The following is a 16,960-nucleotide window of genomic DNA, read 5'->3' on the forward strand; positions in this document are numbered from 1 at the left end:
TAGTTTAACGGGCGTGCACATAGTTCAAAACACTTTAATATTTATTTTGATTAATAAATATGATTTATATGTTAAAAAATGATGTCATTGAATTTTTATTTATATAAATCTAATGGTATAATTTTTTTAGACAGATTAAATTAAAGGTCAAAGTTTATGGATGTTAAACATAGCTGATGGAGTACGTATGCAGTAGTTGCTTTTTTTCAAATGCCGTGGCATGTTTTCATGAAATCAGGAGCAAAAGCTCTTTAATTTAAAAAAAGGAGAGTCTGACTGATATATGCGTGGTTCGATAAGCCGGTCTGATGGCGCAGTGTAGAGTAGGGAATAACCCATGCATATGCCGCTCGCCTTGTGAGCCACTCTTCAGCTTGAAAGAAACTATTAGTACTGTACTACTACTACTGTATTATTCTGATTCAGTCAAGACTTTACTTCATCGAAAAAGACAATTAGTATCGACAGTTGTGAAGACAAACCTATTGATCTCGAAGGTGCGTATCGGGGTGGAGTACTGCTACGTTGTGCGGCAGGATAATTTGGCGGGAAGCAAGTGGATAGATAGATGGATAGATAATGCACGTCGGTTCTTTACGTAATCCAGCCCAAAGCGGCCACCGCAAAGAAGCAGGAAAGGACGAGGGGAATCCGACCCAAATGGAGTCACGCAGAGAAACCAGGGAAGAAAAGGAAAAGAAAAGCGACGACGGATGGGGTGCGTGTTCCCGCCGTATATTCCTCCTACACATTACACATGGCACCAGCCAGCTCCGTCAGAGAGAGAGAGAGAGCTCCAACGCCGGACAAGCGGCCACCGTTAGCTTATCCTGACGCCATGGATGATCGATACGCTAGACGGGAGCGCGCCGCTGAAGAAGCTTTTTGACTTGGCTCCTTCTCGCTGACGGTGGCGCCTGCGTGGGCTCCGGCACCGTTGTGCGCTGCGGATGAGGACAGTAAGTGAGAGAGACGCTGACGGAGCATGCTATTGGGATGGGCCTGTAGGACGGAGTACATTTTCCTGCAAAATTCGGTGGATTTTTACGGCGGTGCTCCGGTTGACCAGGCAACCGAGATCGGCGCCAGGAGAGGCCGAAACGTGGCACCGCAATTGCGCTCGAGTTTCAAACTTTGAAGGGAGGCCTTCCATGCACGCGGAAAGGGCCCGATGCCATCAACACCCACCTGTGTTTATGGACACGAATCAAACGGGATCCTCTGCGTTCTCCCGTGAAAATTGGCGCCATGTCATAATGGCAAAGCTTGACCACACAACCAATTACTCCCTCCTCCCGTCGGACATGTGTCACGGCGTGGCCCCTTCCCAAGCACAACTCAGCATGTCCCACGTACGACACTTGTTGTGGGTCACAACCTGGAATTGTTTGATTTCGTTTAATTTATTGCCGGTGGTGCTCAAGCAAGAAATACTAAAAGGGTTTTTATGGAAAGAAAATCTAAAAGGTTGCCAAAAAAAGGAAAGAAATACTCAATGGAAAGGATGGAAAAAAGACGAGCATGCAAAGAAAGAGGCTAGGGAGGGAGGAGAGGACCCCAAAATGCAAAGAAAGTCGTCACATGAAAGATTAGACAGCAACGCCGTTAACACGCAGCACAGAGCGAAAACTCTACTCCTGCTAACGGAGAGAACACAGTTCATTTCTTTAGATTGGAAAGGTTTTATTAGTGGGGGAGGAGAGATAGAGAGAGAAGGGATACTCCACTCCTTCCAAGGCCAGAGACCCAACACAGAGCGAGACAGAGAAATTAATAAATCCGAATTCCGCCAAACTTCTCTCTCTTCCCCCTCTCCTTTCTCTCCTCTACATCATCTCATCACCACCCCCAACCTCTCCCTTGTCTGTCTTTCTCCCCCTCCTCTCCGCGGGTCTTTGACGGATTTTCCTCCACCCATTCTCTCCCTGTTCTTCTCCACCCACCAGCCTCGATCTCTCCGAATTCGCTCGCCCCTACCACCATCTCTCCGCCTCGCCTTCTCGTTTTCTCTCCGGCGATTGCTTTTGCCTGCGTTTCTTGGTTTGATTCTTCACCTCTCCTGTTCGGAGAGGATCGGGGAAACAAGTTTTCATCTTTCCAGGCTTCCTGTTGAGAAACTTGGGATCGGTTCCTGGTACGGTCTGTTCAACCTCCCTCTCTGTCTATTTTGCTTTTGTTTTTCGTGTTTTTCTTGTTCTGCTCCTGTCAGCCATTCGTTTTCTTGCGATGAATGTTGGAATCAGTGCTTCTTCCGAAACATATCTTCGTTTTCCTGTCGATTCCTCCATGGTTTTCGTTTCTTCACCTGTTTCTCAATCCTCCGATATGTTATCTTGTTCAACTACCTGAAAATTCATCATGTTTGCTGCCCATACCAAAACAATCCAACTTCAGATATATCTTGATTAGCTCTCTATCTGTTTTTCGGTTGCGAGACAGAGATGTTTTCATTGATTATAAATCTTCCCCTCTTTTGCTAATCTTTCAATTGTTGTGATAAGACAACTATCAGTATTAATCTGTTCCTTGAAACAATCAATCAATAGATGGCTGCCCCTACCTTTTCTTTACTTTTTTGCTCGTTTTCCTCATCCTCTGGCAAAACCAAAAGCGAAGCAAATTAATGCGCGATAAAAATAGAGTATATTTTTCCGGGCGTCCACAGAAGCAGACGGGTCCCACCGTGCAATGCATGCAGCCCGTCCATCTGTTTAGTTTAGCTCGCATGCAAGCACTGTGGGGGAACCCTGTTTTTTCGCTTGTTTTTCTCCCCCATTACCAAAATGCATGCATCATCACCTTTACTCTGCTTTCAACCAAAAATATTAGAAAAATGCACGCATCAGCACCAGCACCAGCACCACCTTTTGCTTACAGCAGCGGGGCCGAACTTGCCGTCAAGTTTGGTGTATCCAATCCACACACCACACCAAATGCGGCTCACGCCAAGATCGCCACGGCTCACTAAAGTTAATGCCGTCACGGACGAATCGCTGCTATCTCTAGCTGTACGATCCACAATGGGTGTAGAGTTACTTCCAAGTTGCAGAGACGCGTGTTGGTACTACTTCAGAAGGGTACGAGAGGGGAAAAGATTGCGTCTCTCTTCCAAATTTGTGTAGATGTGAATCTTCTAAAGATAGCCTATAAACCAGGCTGGACGTACTAGTAATATTCAGTGTACCACGAATGGGGATTAATGCACTGACAGGGATCATCTTTATTTTCTGTTTCTTTGGCAAACCTTAGTTATAATAATCCGGTGTGCTGTGAGACAATGTAGCATTCCAACATGTGTTTGCTGATTTTTCTTTCCTGTAGGAATGTTCAGAACAAGTTTTCCTTTCCTTAACAAACCTTAGGGTTATAATCTAGTGCTGTGATACAATGTAGCATTCCATCATCTGTGTCTGTTGATTTTTCTTTCATGTTCGAATGTTCAGAGCAAGTTTTCCTTTTCCTTGACAAACCTGGGTTATAATGTACTAGTATTGTGATACAATGTAGCATTCTATCATCTGCTCTCTGCTCTTTGAGTTTTCTTTGATCTAGGAATGTTCAGAGTGCAAATTTTCTTTTCCTTGACAAACCGTTAGAATTATAATGCAGTAGGACTGTGATACAATGTATCATTCCATCATCTGTGTCTGCTACTTTGAGTTTTCTTTCATGTAAGAATCTTCAGAATAAGTTTTCTTTTCCTTGATAAACCTTAAGAGTTACAATATACTAGTACTTCGATACAATGCAGCATTCCAACATCTGTGTTTGCTACTTGAGTTTTCTTTGATGTAGCAGTGTTCAGAACAAGTTTTCTTTCCCAAATTTCTAATGCCGTTTCCTCTTACATTTATAGGTCACATATGATTTGCTGGAAAGAGGTGAACAGCAGCTGATATGTTCTTGCTGCTGATCAATCTTTAAGAAGGACATCCCTTTACCCTTTCGATAATGCAAGGGCAGAGGAATTCTGTCGAACAGTTATCTGAACTCTTCGGATTTGATCATGGGTCTACTTCAGGCAACCCTGCCATGGATCAACAGGCATACTGGAACAGCATGCTTGGATCAGTAGAATCGCAGAATATTCAAGGCTATGAAGAGAACCGCAGTGACGCAACCATTCCATTCGGAAGTGAGGCGCATCAAGATGGTCAATTTCTAGGTTTCTGGGAGTCAGGTGAAGCTAGCTCAAGTGCCAACTCACTGAACTATGGGACTTCTAGCGTGCTCAAGGCAGAGCATCTGAATATTGGTGGTGGCTTGAGGATCGGTGAAAGGCGCATGGTTGCTGAACGTAACCTTTCTCTCGATAATGTGGATATAAACCTGAATGCCAGTGGACATGATCTATTTGGTCAGGGTTCAAATGCGAACGGTGCCTCTCAAGGATCAGAACAGTATGCTGGGTGTTCTCGCGATGTTACGAGCTCTCAGGCCACGGACCTAAGATTGCATCCATACAGAGGTTTCTTATCAGAGGATGAGCAGCCAGAGTCGTTCCCTTCGTTGAATGCTTCCTTGGGTAATTTTCCACTAATGCCAGAGGACATTGATCAAAGATCAGGCAGTTCTCTGGATGGCCGTCGTTTAGCGTGCAAGAGGAAAACCATTGAGGGAGCCCATGGGATATTTTCAGCAGGTGCTAGCACTAGTTTTTCCCACAGAAATGATAATGTCTTCCATAACATTCCTTCAACAAGTTTCAGTCCTGCTCCTACCATGAATGTGCCCTCTCATAATTTTTTGCTACCTCCAAGTTCTATCGAGGAACAACTCCCCCACTATGGAGCAACTGCAGGACTGCCATCTAGTAGCTACAATCATCCTAGTGGAGGCAATTATAATTCTGGAAACTCACAAAGAAGTTTCCGGGTAAGAACTACCACCGCTCAGCAGGTTAACCCATACGGCGTATGGCCTTCTTCAAGTACCATCAGTCATTCCAGTTCATGGAACCACCAGGCGCCTGCCCTTCAGAGCGCATTTGATGAAATGCAAGAGGGTATTCCCATGGTCAGTGGAATCAACTTGCAATACCAACATCCTGCAAATGTAGTTCCTGGCATTCCACAAATAGCACACCGTTTTGCTGGCCATGGAGCTTCATCATCTAGAGCGGGCAGTTTGGATAACAGAATTCTTGGTAGTGAGGACGTTACTGGGAGGAGTGTTGCAGCTCCCAACTTCTCTAATGCAGCGCCTCTTGCTGGAGTAGACTTGAGACCGTTGGTTCCAGAACCATCTACCTGGAATTCTGATCTTCGTGGCACTGCCATCCCTGGAAATGTTTCTTCTGTATCTAGAGCTAATCCTAGTTCAATAGTTAATCGACCAGCAGGCTCACCATCTGTCGCTCATCCAACCCTGCATAGACGGCATCCTAGAAATTTATCAGAGGTAACATTACTCTGTCACATGTTCGTATGTTTACTTTTCCACTTCAATTGCAATTGTGTTAACTTGATGGAAATCTATTGTATTACTTATAGGAGATAGGTCGTCTATCTGGAGCCCTTCGTGGTCAGCAGCAACCACGCTTAAGGTCGGGGTTTCTATTGGAACGTCAGGGTGATGGTGTTTGGGGTGTTCCATTACCAATGAGGAGTAGTAGGGAAGGAAGAAGGTTAATAGAGGTGAGTTGATTGACTTTGTTTCGAACTTCTTTAAAAAGACGTCCAGGAATAAAATCTTACTTGATACACTGGTTCATCTTTTTTTTCTTGATGCGTTTATATTATGATATGCTCCTGTATTTTCATGAACTGGTCACTTTCTTACATATGTATGTTCTGTCTCTAGTTACTTCATATACTAGAGAAAATTAGTGAGCATTTCCTGGATAGAAGATATTTCATTTCTTTCCTTCTAAAATCACTAGCAATTTTATGCCACTATATGATATTCTCCATCTTTACCTGTCACCAGATACGGAATGCACTAGAAATGATTCAAAGAGGGGAAAATGTCAGATTTGAGGTCAGTAATAGCACTTGTTGTATTAGATTTGTAACTATATTTTCTTATTGTTCTTCAGTAAAGCAAACTAAAAATGTACTTAAATTAAAGATGGATATTTGAGTCTTGCTGTTTTCTGTCTGTTTATTTATCATATTTAATTGCATAGTCCTCAACATTGCAGCTTAACTTAGCACACACTACTCTAGTTATTTGGGAGGAAAAAAATCTAGTATACATGTTTTTTACATGGCTAGATTTTTCTTCTGTAAGAATGGTAGTAGTAGGCTAGTAGCGCACAACAGTATGCATAGTGAACTATAGTTGAAAAAGATTCAAAAGGTAACAAGATGAACTTGACATTCTTTAAATAAAATTGGAGGCCAGTCAGCAGTCAGGGCGTACGTGTGGCATACATCATAGAACAAGCCTAGTTCTGGTTTTGATTTTTAAGTAGAGATTAGTAAGCATGTCACAAGTTGAAATAGGAAATCTTATCCTAATATGATAAGTTGCATCTGGTGTACATCATAGCACTAGTCTAGTTCTGATTTTGATTCTATAATAGAGAATATTTAGCAAATCACATTCTGAAAAAGTGGATCTTATCTATTATGTTAGGTACGCATGGTATACATCATTGCAAAAGTCTGATTCTGATTTTGATTTTTAAATAGCGAATATTCAGAAAGTCACATGCTGAAATAGTCGATCTTGTCCTAATATGATTTGTGCCTCTTGTTTGTGTTATGGAACCTCCAGCGTGAACATTAGTTGAATGATCTAAAAGTCTAGTATTTGTTGCCCCTTGCCCTTAAGTGTTATCTTTGCTGATATTTGTGGGATTTACTTTGTTTCCTTGTCTATCTATTCTTGAAGCAGTCTATTTTCTATGGCGGTGTCGACATTCATGATAGACACAGGGATATGCGTCTTGACATAGACAATATGTCTTATGAGGTTAGTTTTATTCAGTGAGGCATTACCTGCATCTTCATGAAAGTCCAATGTACTCAATATAGTGGTGCTCCACTCATCTTTCAGGAGCTATTAGCACTGGAGGAAAGAATAGGAAATGTTAGCACTGGCATCAGCGAGGACGATGTGATGAAGCTCCTGAAGCAAAGAAAGTTCTCGTCCTGGAGATTAGCATCAATGGAATATGAGCCATGTTGTATTTGTCAGGTATAAGCAATACCCATAGGCCTATCAAAAGCATCTGCAATTCACTCTTACTAGAAGATTCTGCACTCTATTCTTTAGCTGACCACTGCCATCAAGTAGTAGTAACTTGAAAATATCAGGGTTCATTTCTTATGTAAGCATGTGCACTCAGCTTTGAATCCAAGTAGGCAAGGTAAATTAAACTGAGTGACTTCAGGTAGCAAACACATGTAAAATGATATAGTGCATACTTGGTTATGTCAACAGTACACATGTCCAAGTTTTCCAGTATGTATTTAAAACATGAAATCAATTCTACTAACTCCTCAGACTAGCTTGCTACATAAAATTGCTTAAAAAAAACTTGCTAGATACATCGATCCTTTGTTCTAGTTTGGAAACAAATATTTTGGAGTACTGGATAATATACTGAACATTGAACTGCTAGCAGCAACTTGTGTCTGATATTCAGAATTGACCGTCTTTGTCAGTTTAAAAAAGCTTTGCTAGATACATAAATCCTTTATTTTAGTTTGGAAACAACTATTTTGGAGTACTGGGCAATATATTGAACATTGAACTGCTAGTGGCAACCTCTGTCTGATATTCAGTATTGAATGTTGTGTTCAGTTACACTTGCGGATTCTCATGTTGCCTATGCATATTCGTTATGCTGAATCATAGAGTTAGAATTTTTTTTGTATTGCAAGCCATTCTGTATCGAACTTCCTTTGACACCCTTTTCATTCAGCATTGTGCTCAGGATGTCTGTGTTTCTCAATTACTATTAACATATGTATGCTTAATTACCTTCATTCTCCCTGTTTATGCAGGAAGAGTACGTCGACGGAGATGATCTCGGGACGCTTCACTGTGGGCATGACTTCCATGCGGGCTGCATCAGGCAGTGGCTGGTGGTGAAGAACCTGTGTCCGATTTGCAAGAACACCGCCTTGAAAACCTAAGACAGCAGAGAGCAGCAAGGCTCGTCCGATCGCAAGATCATTTATTCACCGATTCATATCATTGCGTTTTTGGCCAGAAGGTTTTTGCGTTCACCTACAGTTACCAAAATTGGTCATGGTTGGAAAACAAAACAAAAAAGAGTTCGAAACTGGTACTACCTGTAAGCTGCTGGTTGCGGCAAATAATCCCCGGGATCTGTCTCTCTGCATTTGACCAAATATTCATGCGTATGGCTGGTATAATTGATGCTAGTTTAAAGAAGGCATTGCAGATAATCTATTTCCTGTCTAGTAGTGCGCTAGTATGGTTGTTGAATTGCCGTTGTTCCGGTTCAGGAAACGTCAACCCTGACGACTGGTAGTGATCCACTTATCTGAACCTGATATTTGCGTGCTTGGATGTAGCATTCTTTTCTCCCAAGCTCGGCTGGTTCTGGATGCTGTGCCAGGTTAGCTGCACCTGTATGTGTGTGCTTGTTCCTTGTCGGCCACAGACGCCGGGTGCCGGGACGAGCCGGCACGCAACTGTCGCCGTCGTCGTAGCTGTCGGTGCCGCGCCGCTGTGTTGTGTAGCGGCCGAAGTTGGGGGCTCCTTTCTGGCCACACACGCCGACATCCCCGTCGCACAAAGGCATCTGTACCGGCACGGAGCACGACGGTCGACGGGACCGATGGATGGGCATCCGCGCGCATCTCCATCCCGGCGCGCAAGCCGTCCAGTTCACGGTCCGGCGTGTCGCTGTATTCTCGCCGGCAGGGTAGCGTCTCCGCCTCTAGGTAAAAGGGTGCGCTGATTGGCTTGTTTTGGAGCTGCAGATATCGAGGGCTTCAGATCGAATCGAATCGAGTTTTGACATGGGCTGGGCACGAACTGATTCCCTTTCCTTCCGTTCAAATGTGCAAACGCCAGAGCCCAGAGTAAGAACAATTTCGCGGGCCTAAAAACGGGCCAAATTGTTCAGTCGATGGGCTCTGTCCTGGCCAGCTAAAAAGTGTGATGGCCCGTATAGGAGAGGAGGTCGGCCGGTCGGACGAAGGTTGACGACGACGGCGACCTGGCAGGCTGGAAGCTGGATCCCGTGCGCTACGTGTGCGACAGCCGACAGTGGATTAACGGGGGCGGCTGGCCACCGGTGCGCGTGCCCCAAATCGGGACCTTTCCGGGGACGGCATGCGTGTTTCATGGACGCCATGCTTGGTCGGATCGGGAGGCCGCGCGCCACAAATGCATTGCCAGCCAGCCATGGTGACGTGAAAGTCTCCGCTTGTGTAAGCCGTAAGCATTGCTCCTTTGGGCAAGGCAGGCCAGCTCAGTCCAGGAAATGAGCGAATTTCAGAAACGTGCAAGAAATGCCCAAGTGCAGTGCAGACCATCATCATCATGCGGCGCAACCGGAACCGTGCAAAGATCCAAGAAACGGAGGAGAAGAGATAAGCATGCAGGCGCCGAGTCACCGACCGAGCAAGCGGCCATGGCCTGGCCCCGAGCGAGATCCAAAACACTACTAGTCCTCTCCTCCGAGAGCAACTAGGGCCAGAGGCGCGCGCGTGGGGGCACACCAGTGCAGTGTACTAAATCGCACTGCTGTCGCCGTCGTCGTATACTCTTCTTCGCAGCTGCAGCTCCTGTCCCTCCCGTCTGTATCCGCATTTGTAGCACCACATGCGCTGACACCTGCACCAGCCTTCACCGGCATGCACCGACCGACGCGTCCCGCCCCACAAAGTTTAACCACGGCCGCCGTTTACTTGTTTACAAATCTGACACCGTAACGATACTGTTGCCTCTCGTATACTGCGAAACTATTTCGAAATCAGATCCATGGATACTGGTCGGCACCAACGAGGATGAAACCTAATTTATGTAGGTCGATGCCAACCAGAATGGCTTCGCAGGTTGAACTTGATCGGATTCATTTTTTCTACTACTATCATGTGTAATTACTTTGAAACTTGAGTATGATTCTAGTTTTCTATTTGAGCTCTTTTTCCTATTTTTTGTATATGGTTTCACAGATTGCCTGCACTGCCAAAACTCGAATCGAAAAACGTACCTATTTTTGTTGGGACACTTTCATGTTTAAAAAAAATGTAAACTAAACTTGCGGATATTGGTTATGCTATATGTTGTGTACCTACAAAATTTTGTGTCAAAATATGATTATACGTGACATGTGCAAAAGAAAAGACATAAGTAAATAGTGTCCTGTGCTATTTACAAATCATTTGTTCTTTTTTTGTAGATCACATATTATCATATTTTTGGATGAAAATTATGCACAAGATACAACAAAATATACATCCATAATTTTAATGTACATTTTGAAAAACCTTAAAAGTGTCACAATATATTGGGTGCACCCGCAACTAGTTACACATTGTATTTTCCATAGTTTGGATGCCATACCAATTAGCGCCGACATAGGTTCATAGCCACACCACTATCAGATTTTAAAATAGTTTCACCGCTCAAACGATGCACCACAATCCAACTATATTCTCCGTAGCCGCCACTTAGCTAACTAGCTAAGAGCATCTCGAGTCACGTCATCCAAATGGGCTACAAGAACAATATTGAGTCAGCCATTTTAGGAGAGTGCCGAACCAAACGCCCACGCCAGGGGGCGTCTATGTTTAGTCGCCCCCTATGGGAGCGCCTCCAAAAAAATTATAATATATTTTATCTAATTGAAATCAAAACGCACATAGCTTCGCTCATAATTCAAAGTACCCACCACCAAAATGCCGCCATGTTCGGCCGTTCATACTACATGTGGTGTGAATCAAAATGCAAATGGGGTTCTTCGCCGTCGCCGGAGCTTGATGTGGCTCTTTCATGGTAGAGGGCTCTTCGGTCATAGATGTTGCCGTGTGATGGAGCAGCTGGTTTAGCGTTGCATGAAGACGGGTGCATGTTCCTCCACGTACCATTCCTTCACCTCCGTATCCATGTGAGTCATGCCTACGTTCGTGAAGATGAAGTCCTCCTTCCGTCGTTGTGTATTCTTGTCAGATCCAGTCCCTCTCCCACAGCTTCGTCAACCGGTCGACACCTATCTCGCGTGTGGCTTGGCGTAGGGTTTCGCCTATCCCTTCGGCTTTGGTGGCCCCTTTGGCTTCATCGACTTGGACGGCATCCTGTTATGGGTTCGGATTAGCCTGGAGCCATCAGGCAAAATAGTTGTTGGTTCCCGAGGCTTGACGTGTTATTCTGTCGGGCGCACCAATATCCCTTTTGAGATTCATTGTGGAGGCGCGGCTAGAGATGCTCTAATAGATGGCTCACAGATGCTGTCAGGGAGATCGGAGATGCTCATGTGTTGCCACGTATATATGCTCAGCAGCATCGGAATATACGATCCGAGTCCAATCCAGGGTGACCCTGATGGATGGATGGATTCCCTGGCATGCCTACGTACGTAGTACTGGTGACTGCTGGGTGATTAGTGGTTGATCAGTACAGAAAAAGTGGGGAGGAAGGAGTACTTGGCCGCGATGGAGATCCGGCCGAGAGGGCACGCAGAGACGCGAGCAATCATCACGCTACGCTGGCTGGCTTTGCAATGTGGTGGCCTAACCGCCACCCAATCCAATCACCCACGCACTACAAGTACCCTTGTACGTTACCTACTAGGCCTAATCCTAATCCCGACCTCGTGACACTGCAGCTCCAGGTAGTTAGCGATTAGATTACCCACGACGCCGCCTCCTCTGATCCATAATTGCACCGGCACATTCAGCCAGTGCGTACACTGATCAATAGAGAAAGAAAAGAAACCTCAACTGATTAGTGCAAGCACTGATTAGTGGCTGCTGACGGGTAACCTAACGCGGATTTGCTCCCACGCACCAGCAGACAGCTGGGTTAAGCTCTAAGCTGAGCCGAGGGGATCCATCGCATGACGCGTACGATCCAACTAACTACAGGATCATCGTGCTGGGGCAATTCTATACTATGTCAAAAATCCACCGGCGATGCGATGCGGTCGCGGCAGCGATTAACAAAGGAGGCGGCGATGGCGACTTGGCGATTAACAATTAGACGGTGCAGTGCAAGCTTATCTAGTTGATACGATAGCAGATAGCAGTAGGAAGGGAGGAAGAAGCTAGGGAGCAAAAGATATGGCGGGCGAGAGGAGATGACTTGTTTTTATCACTGTTACAGCTGTCTTTTTTGACGTTTGGAAAGACCGCCACTTGTGGCGTCCCCCGTCTCTCCTCTCCTCCATCCCTAGCTTGTTCTTATCCAGAACCAACCAACGTGTATCTCGCCACCGACCCACCGACCAACCACCACCAGCCGCCGCCGACGCCGACACAGGGAGCGGACGGACGGAGATAGAGGAATAGCTGGTAAGGAGGGACGGATGGACTGAGTTGCTTGTACATGCTCGCTGATGATACGCTGCTCTCTGGAGACTTGTTGCATGGTCGTCGTCTTGAATTCTTGCTGCGGATGACCGCTAACTTCTCTTGCCTGCTGCTGCTTCACTCGGCGTCGGAGCTGTCCGGGTCGGGCGCCTGGTTGAGATCCGGGTTCTTGGCCCGCCCGTTCCACGCCGTCCGCTGCTGCTTCTGGTGGTGGAGCTGGAGCAGCTCCTCGTCGCGCGCCGCCTGCTGCGCCTGCTGGTGCCTCTGCCGCTCCCGGTGGTTTGTCGGCGCGGGCGCGGTGGCGACCATCGTCATCCCGGTCTGCAGCGCGTCGACGCGGGACCCGACCTCGATGGCCTTCTTCCGGATCGACGCCGCCGACAGCGCGCCGCCGTCGGCCTCCAGCTCCTCGGGCGGCGGGGACAGCGGCGCCAGCGCGGAGATCTCGTCGGGGAAGTTGAGCCTGGCCGACCGGCCGCGCAGGTAGAAGACGGCCGTGTCGTAGGCGCGCGCGGCGGCGACGGGCGTGGCGTAGGAGCCGAGCCAGATGCGCGTGCGCTTGTGCGGCTCCCGGATCTCCGCCACCCACTTGCCCCACTTCCGCATGCGCACGCCGCGGTACTGCCGCCGCGGCTGCTGCTGGCTCAGCGGGGCCAGCGCCATCGGCGGCGCCACGGCCACCGTCACGCCCAGCTCCTCCTTGGCCGCCACCGCGGCCGCCGCGGCAGCCAGAGGCGCCATAGCCGCAGCCGCCGCGGCTGCTGCTGCTGCTGCGGACGCCGACCCCGCCGAGTCCTCGCTGGAAGACGACGAGCGGTACTCGCCCTGCATGCCTCGACCTACCTATGCAAGCTAAGCTAAGCTCTAAGCTGGCTAGCCGGCGGCCGCCGCCTCGGCGTCTCTCTCCCCTCAGCTCTCGGCCTCCCCGTGCAGGTGCAGCAAAGCAAAGGGGGTAGCTTTTGGCGTTGGCCTCGCTCGCTCGCTGCTGGTTTCTCTTTCTTCTTCCTCGCTATCTATTTGCTGGGCGGTATTTGTATTGGGAATTTGTGGGTGGGGGTATGATTACAGTTTGGTTGGGTTGGGATAATCATAAACTGGGCCGCTCCGCTCGGGAGCTGATGACGACGTCGACGCCACCACTCTACTCTCCTGTTTGGAACGGAGCTTCTGCTGAGGCCAAGCAAGCAAGCAAGCAAGCGAGCGGCAACCCCGAATTTGTTAGGTCCACCGTCTAACATACTTCTCGACATCGGAGCGGTCCATGCATATCCGTATTGCCGTATTGTACCGTGTTCGGCTACTACTATATTTTGTGCGTACAGCTAGCATCGACTCAGGGTTGCTTTTGAAATTGTATCTGTCGACCGACATGCCTTGTCAACTAGGTTACCTGAACTTTTCTATTTATTTTGAGACGGAAATAAGTTACCGGGAAATTGAAATTGTATTTGATGGACACTTCTTATGGTAGTCAAAATAAACAAATCAGAGGTGAAAGATTCGTGGTTGTGGTACGTTATGACGATGGCAATGTCACAATCTATCCTTGTGCTATGTGTTGCTCACCAACCCTCATGCGCACTTGTCACCACACCGTAAGTTTGCTGACCTCCCTTGCCACTCAAGTTTCTTCTTGTCAAAGTTCCATTCACATCTAGGATTAAATGCAATGGCTTGAGTATATATAACTAAGAAATGTTTGGGAGGAAATAGACATATCTTTACATAACAAACTTTATGTCATGGTAGACGATGACAAGATGATTATTACTGTTTAGGTTTTATATTACACACCTTTCTCACGTGGCTTATGAACTGTGCGGCCAAAAAACACCATACAAATGTAATTCCATGCACTATCTAACTGAGTTGGCCGACTATTTGTTTATATTTCCACCATTTGGCGTAGTTGTGGTTCTTGTGATGACTTTTCCTCTATCTTGAAAAGCTCTTCTACCCTGGGACGGATCCAAGTTTTCTTTTTTGGGTGTTCAAAATTTCTTTTTAGCTAATCTATGAGGACTCTTATTGGATTTTTTTTGGAAAAGTTGGAGAATAAATACTACCGAATTGTAAGATCATGCTTGTTATGCTCAAACTACAACGCGGTTGATACATACACCTATCATGCATGTACATTTGATTTTGTTCGCAACAAAATTTGGGTGTACATCTGTACACTCATGACCCTATATGGATCCGTCCATACTTCTACCCATGATTTCGGAAAAAAAAACAGAGAAAAGTTTTGGTAAAATAGCGATCACCGGCTTCCGTCGACATTTTGTCATCCTCCCTATTTCCACTAGCCTGCATGACTTGTTGGGAGGACATGGCAGCTGACTGAATGGGTAACTTAGATCTATACTCGTGGAGATCTTGGGAAGCAAATAGCCTGCCCTATTTGACATTGTAGCCTGATAGATTTCACTGAAATTTGAAAATTTGGGGCATAATTAATGTGTTTCATATTTCAAGGAATATGAGCCTAGTTGTCGTCTAGTTCCCACGCTTGTGAGTTTGAGTATATATTATACAAATAAGATAAAAAAAAAGAGGGTGCTTAGGTCTCAGTCGAATGAGAATTATCTTAATTTTCAATCAAGTGATATTATTCCATAATTTTGTAGGGTGTTAACCTTTTTTTTGTTATTACAACTTGACTTTGTAATTAAAAAATCTCATATAGAACGTGGCTTGCAACTGAAAAAATCTCAATTACACATGATTTGCAACATAACAATTTGTGTTGCAACCTCATTAAAACCTGAAAATATTTCGTTGCAGCTCTAGTTTATACTCTTGGCTAGCTGAGAATTAGCAATTCCATGATAAATATCATTAGAACGAACATGGCAATATATTTACTATATACGCAAGAGATGTCACGAAAGTCTTCTATGCTAGAAGAAAATAAAAGGGAAGCAAGCAGCTGCTGGAAGTCGTCCCTAATAAATGAGGAATGATTGGATATTCGCCATAAGAAAACGTTAAACGGAAGCAATGTAGTCGGCGTCCAGTAATTGGTTGCTTTTAGGTGAGCTCACCAGCGGCCGCGGCCGCCCCCCGACCCGACGACGCGCATAATTGGGGCGGGAAAATAGCTGGCGTCCGGCCGCGCGCGCGCGCTCGCGCCGACCCGGGCTGGCTTGCCGCCATGCCCTAGAATCCAAAGCTGGATCATGCAAATCTAACCGATCGAGCTGGGCGGCGACGTACCGCTCACCACCACCCGACCCGAGATGTCGCGCACGCACGGCATCTTGAGTTTTTCCCGGAGCATGAGACGACGGACGTGGCGGCGTCGGCCAGCGCGCCACCGTTGCTTGCGCGGCCCCATGCCGATGCCGATGCCGGCGTGATCTAGGCCGAGCGTGCGGACGTATGCATCTGCTGATGCCGTGATGCGCACCGCTCCGGTGGAGACACGACGTGGCCGGCGCGCGCTTGTCGCTTGCGCGGCCGCGCGGGCGCGTGGGCTCGCCGGCGTTGGACCACGTCCATGTAGATGTAGTACTGCTTGCTAGTGCTGGTACCACTACTACCATGGTTGATCGAGCTAGCTAGGCTATGTAGACTAGGACGATGGAGCTGCTACGGGGGTTTGCCTGGATCGAGTGCGTCGCATCTGGCCAGTAGGACTGTTACTGTAGGATAGGATCTCGTGAAACCGCTCTCGATTCGGGTCAAGAAAAAGCCGGGCGGCGGCATGCACGGGAAAGCTGTCTTTTACTTCCGTTGTGTCGTGGCAGATGCCAACAGCATGCGCGATCCAGCAACATGGCGCCCCGTACGCGCGTGGATTTCCTTTCTCCTGCTCCAGGGCCTCTGGCTGTAATTCAAAAGAATTTTTTCAACAACAACTTTGAGAATGGAAAAATTAGTACTCTCTTTATTTATAGAAGGGTGTCGATGACTTCACTAAATTAATTTGGTTGTATCTACATCAAAATTTAGACAATTTATGACATCTTTTATGGACAGAGGTAGTATTGGTTTATATATGGGTTAAGTGCACTTTTGATCCCTTAAGACTTGCGAAAGTCTAATTTGGTCACTCACCTCTGTTTTGGTCTAAATCTGCCATCGAACTCTTAATTAAGTCTAATTTTGATCCCTAACATCGGTTTAATGATGGTTGAATGATTTTTGACTCTTTTTTATCATCATGGACATAATTGGTGTTGAATGTAGATGGGCTGCAGCCCAGTAACGCAGCCCATATGGTCTACAATTCCTGAAATCTCAAGGCCCATCACGTTGGCAGCTTGGGACAGCCTTGGGGGACAAAGTTTAGTCCCACATTGCTAGTTGGGAGTGAGTTGGAGTGGTATATAAGGGCTGCTCTGTTCTACTCCTTCCAAGTGAGTGAGAATAGAAGGAGCCCTCGCGCACTCCTCCTCCTCCGCCCGCCCCGCCTCGTCTCGTCTCGTCACGCACGCACGTCGCGTTTCGTGACTCGAGTTCGAGTTCGAGACACACTCAAGGAAGCCTAAATTTTT

General features: G+C 46.7%; 2 protein-coding genes across 3 annotated transcripts; one reads left to right on the forward strand and one right to left on the reverse strand.

Annotated features, from left to right (window-relative positions):
* Nucleotides 1–1,873: 1,873 nt before the first annotated feature.
* LOC124679352 (probable E3 ubiquitin-protein ligase HIP1) lies at nt 1,874–8,365 on the forward strand. Of its 2 annotated transcripts, none has more exons than XM_047215122.1 (7): nt 1,874–2,134; nt 3,857–5,400; nt 5,493–5,636; nt 5,929–5,979; nt 6,838–6,918; nt 7,003–7,143; nt 7,956–8,365. In XM_047215122.1, the coding sequence occupies exons 2-7, from the start codon at nt 3,952–3,954 to the stop codon at nt 8,085–8,087; spliced, it is 1,998 nt and encodes a 665-aa protein (XP_047071078.1). In that variant the 5' UTR covers nt 1,874–2,134; nt 3,857–3,951; the 3' UTR covers nt 8,088–8,365. The 2 variants fall into 2 exon arrangements, with proteins under 2 accessions (XP_047071078.1, XP_047071079.1); XM_047215123.1 differs by having other exon boundaries at nt 6,841–6,918.
* A 4,053-nt stretch (nt 8,366–12,418) lies between these two features.
* Nucleotides 12,419–13,662, reverse strand: LOC124675950 (ethylene-responsive transcription factor ERF008-like). The gene has a single exon (XM_047212038.1). The coding sequence runs from the start codon at nt 13,287–13,289 to the stop codon at nt 12,576–12,578; it is 714 nt and encodes a 237-aa protein (XP_047067994.1). The 5' UTR covers nt 13,290–13,662; the 3' UTR covers nt 12,419–12,575.
* Between the last annotated feature and the right edge of the window lie 3,298 nt (nt 13,663–16,960).

This window comes from Lolium rigidum, chromosome 7, assembly GCF_022539505.1.
Source record: "Lolium rigidum isolate FL_2022 chromosome 7, APGP_CSIRO_Lrig_0.1, whole genome shotgun sequence".
Classification (NCBI taxonomy): Eukaryota; Viridiplantae; Streptophyta; class Magnoliopsida; order Poales; family Poaceae; genus Lolium; species Lolium rigidum.

What these genes read in the sequence shown, in the direction of transcription:
- LOC124679352 (XM_047215122.1), top strand. Translation starts at nt 3,952, where the DNA reads ATGCAAGGGCAGAGGAATTCTGTCGAACAGTTATCTGAACTCTTCGGA. An exon ending in ATCCTAGAAATTTATCAGAG is followed by an intron (nt 5,401 to 5,492) that starts GTAACATTACTC and finishes TATTACTTATAG; the next exon opens with GAGATAGGTCGTCTATCTGG. An exon ending in GGGAAAATGTCAGATTTGAG is followed by an intron (nt 5,980 to 6,837) that starts GTCAGTAATAGC and finishes CTATTCTTGAAG; the next exon opens with CAGTCTATTTTCTATGGCGG.
- LOC124675950 (XM_047212038.1), bottom strand. Translation starts at nt 13,289, where the DNA reads ATGCAGGGCGAGTACCGCTCGTCGTCTTCCAGCGAGGACTCGGCGGGG.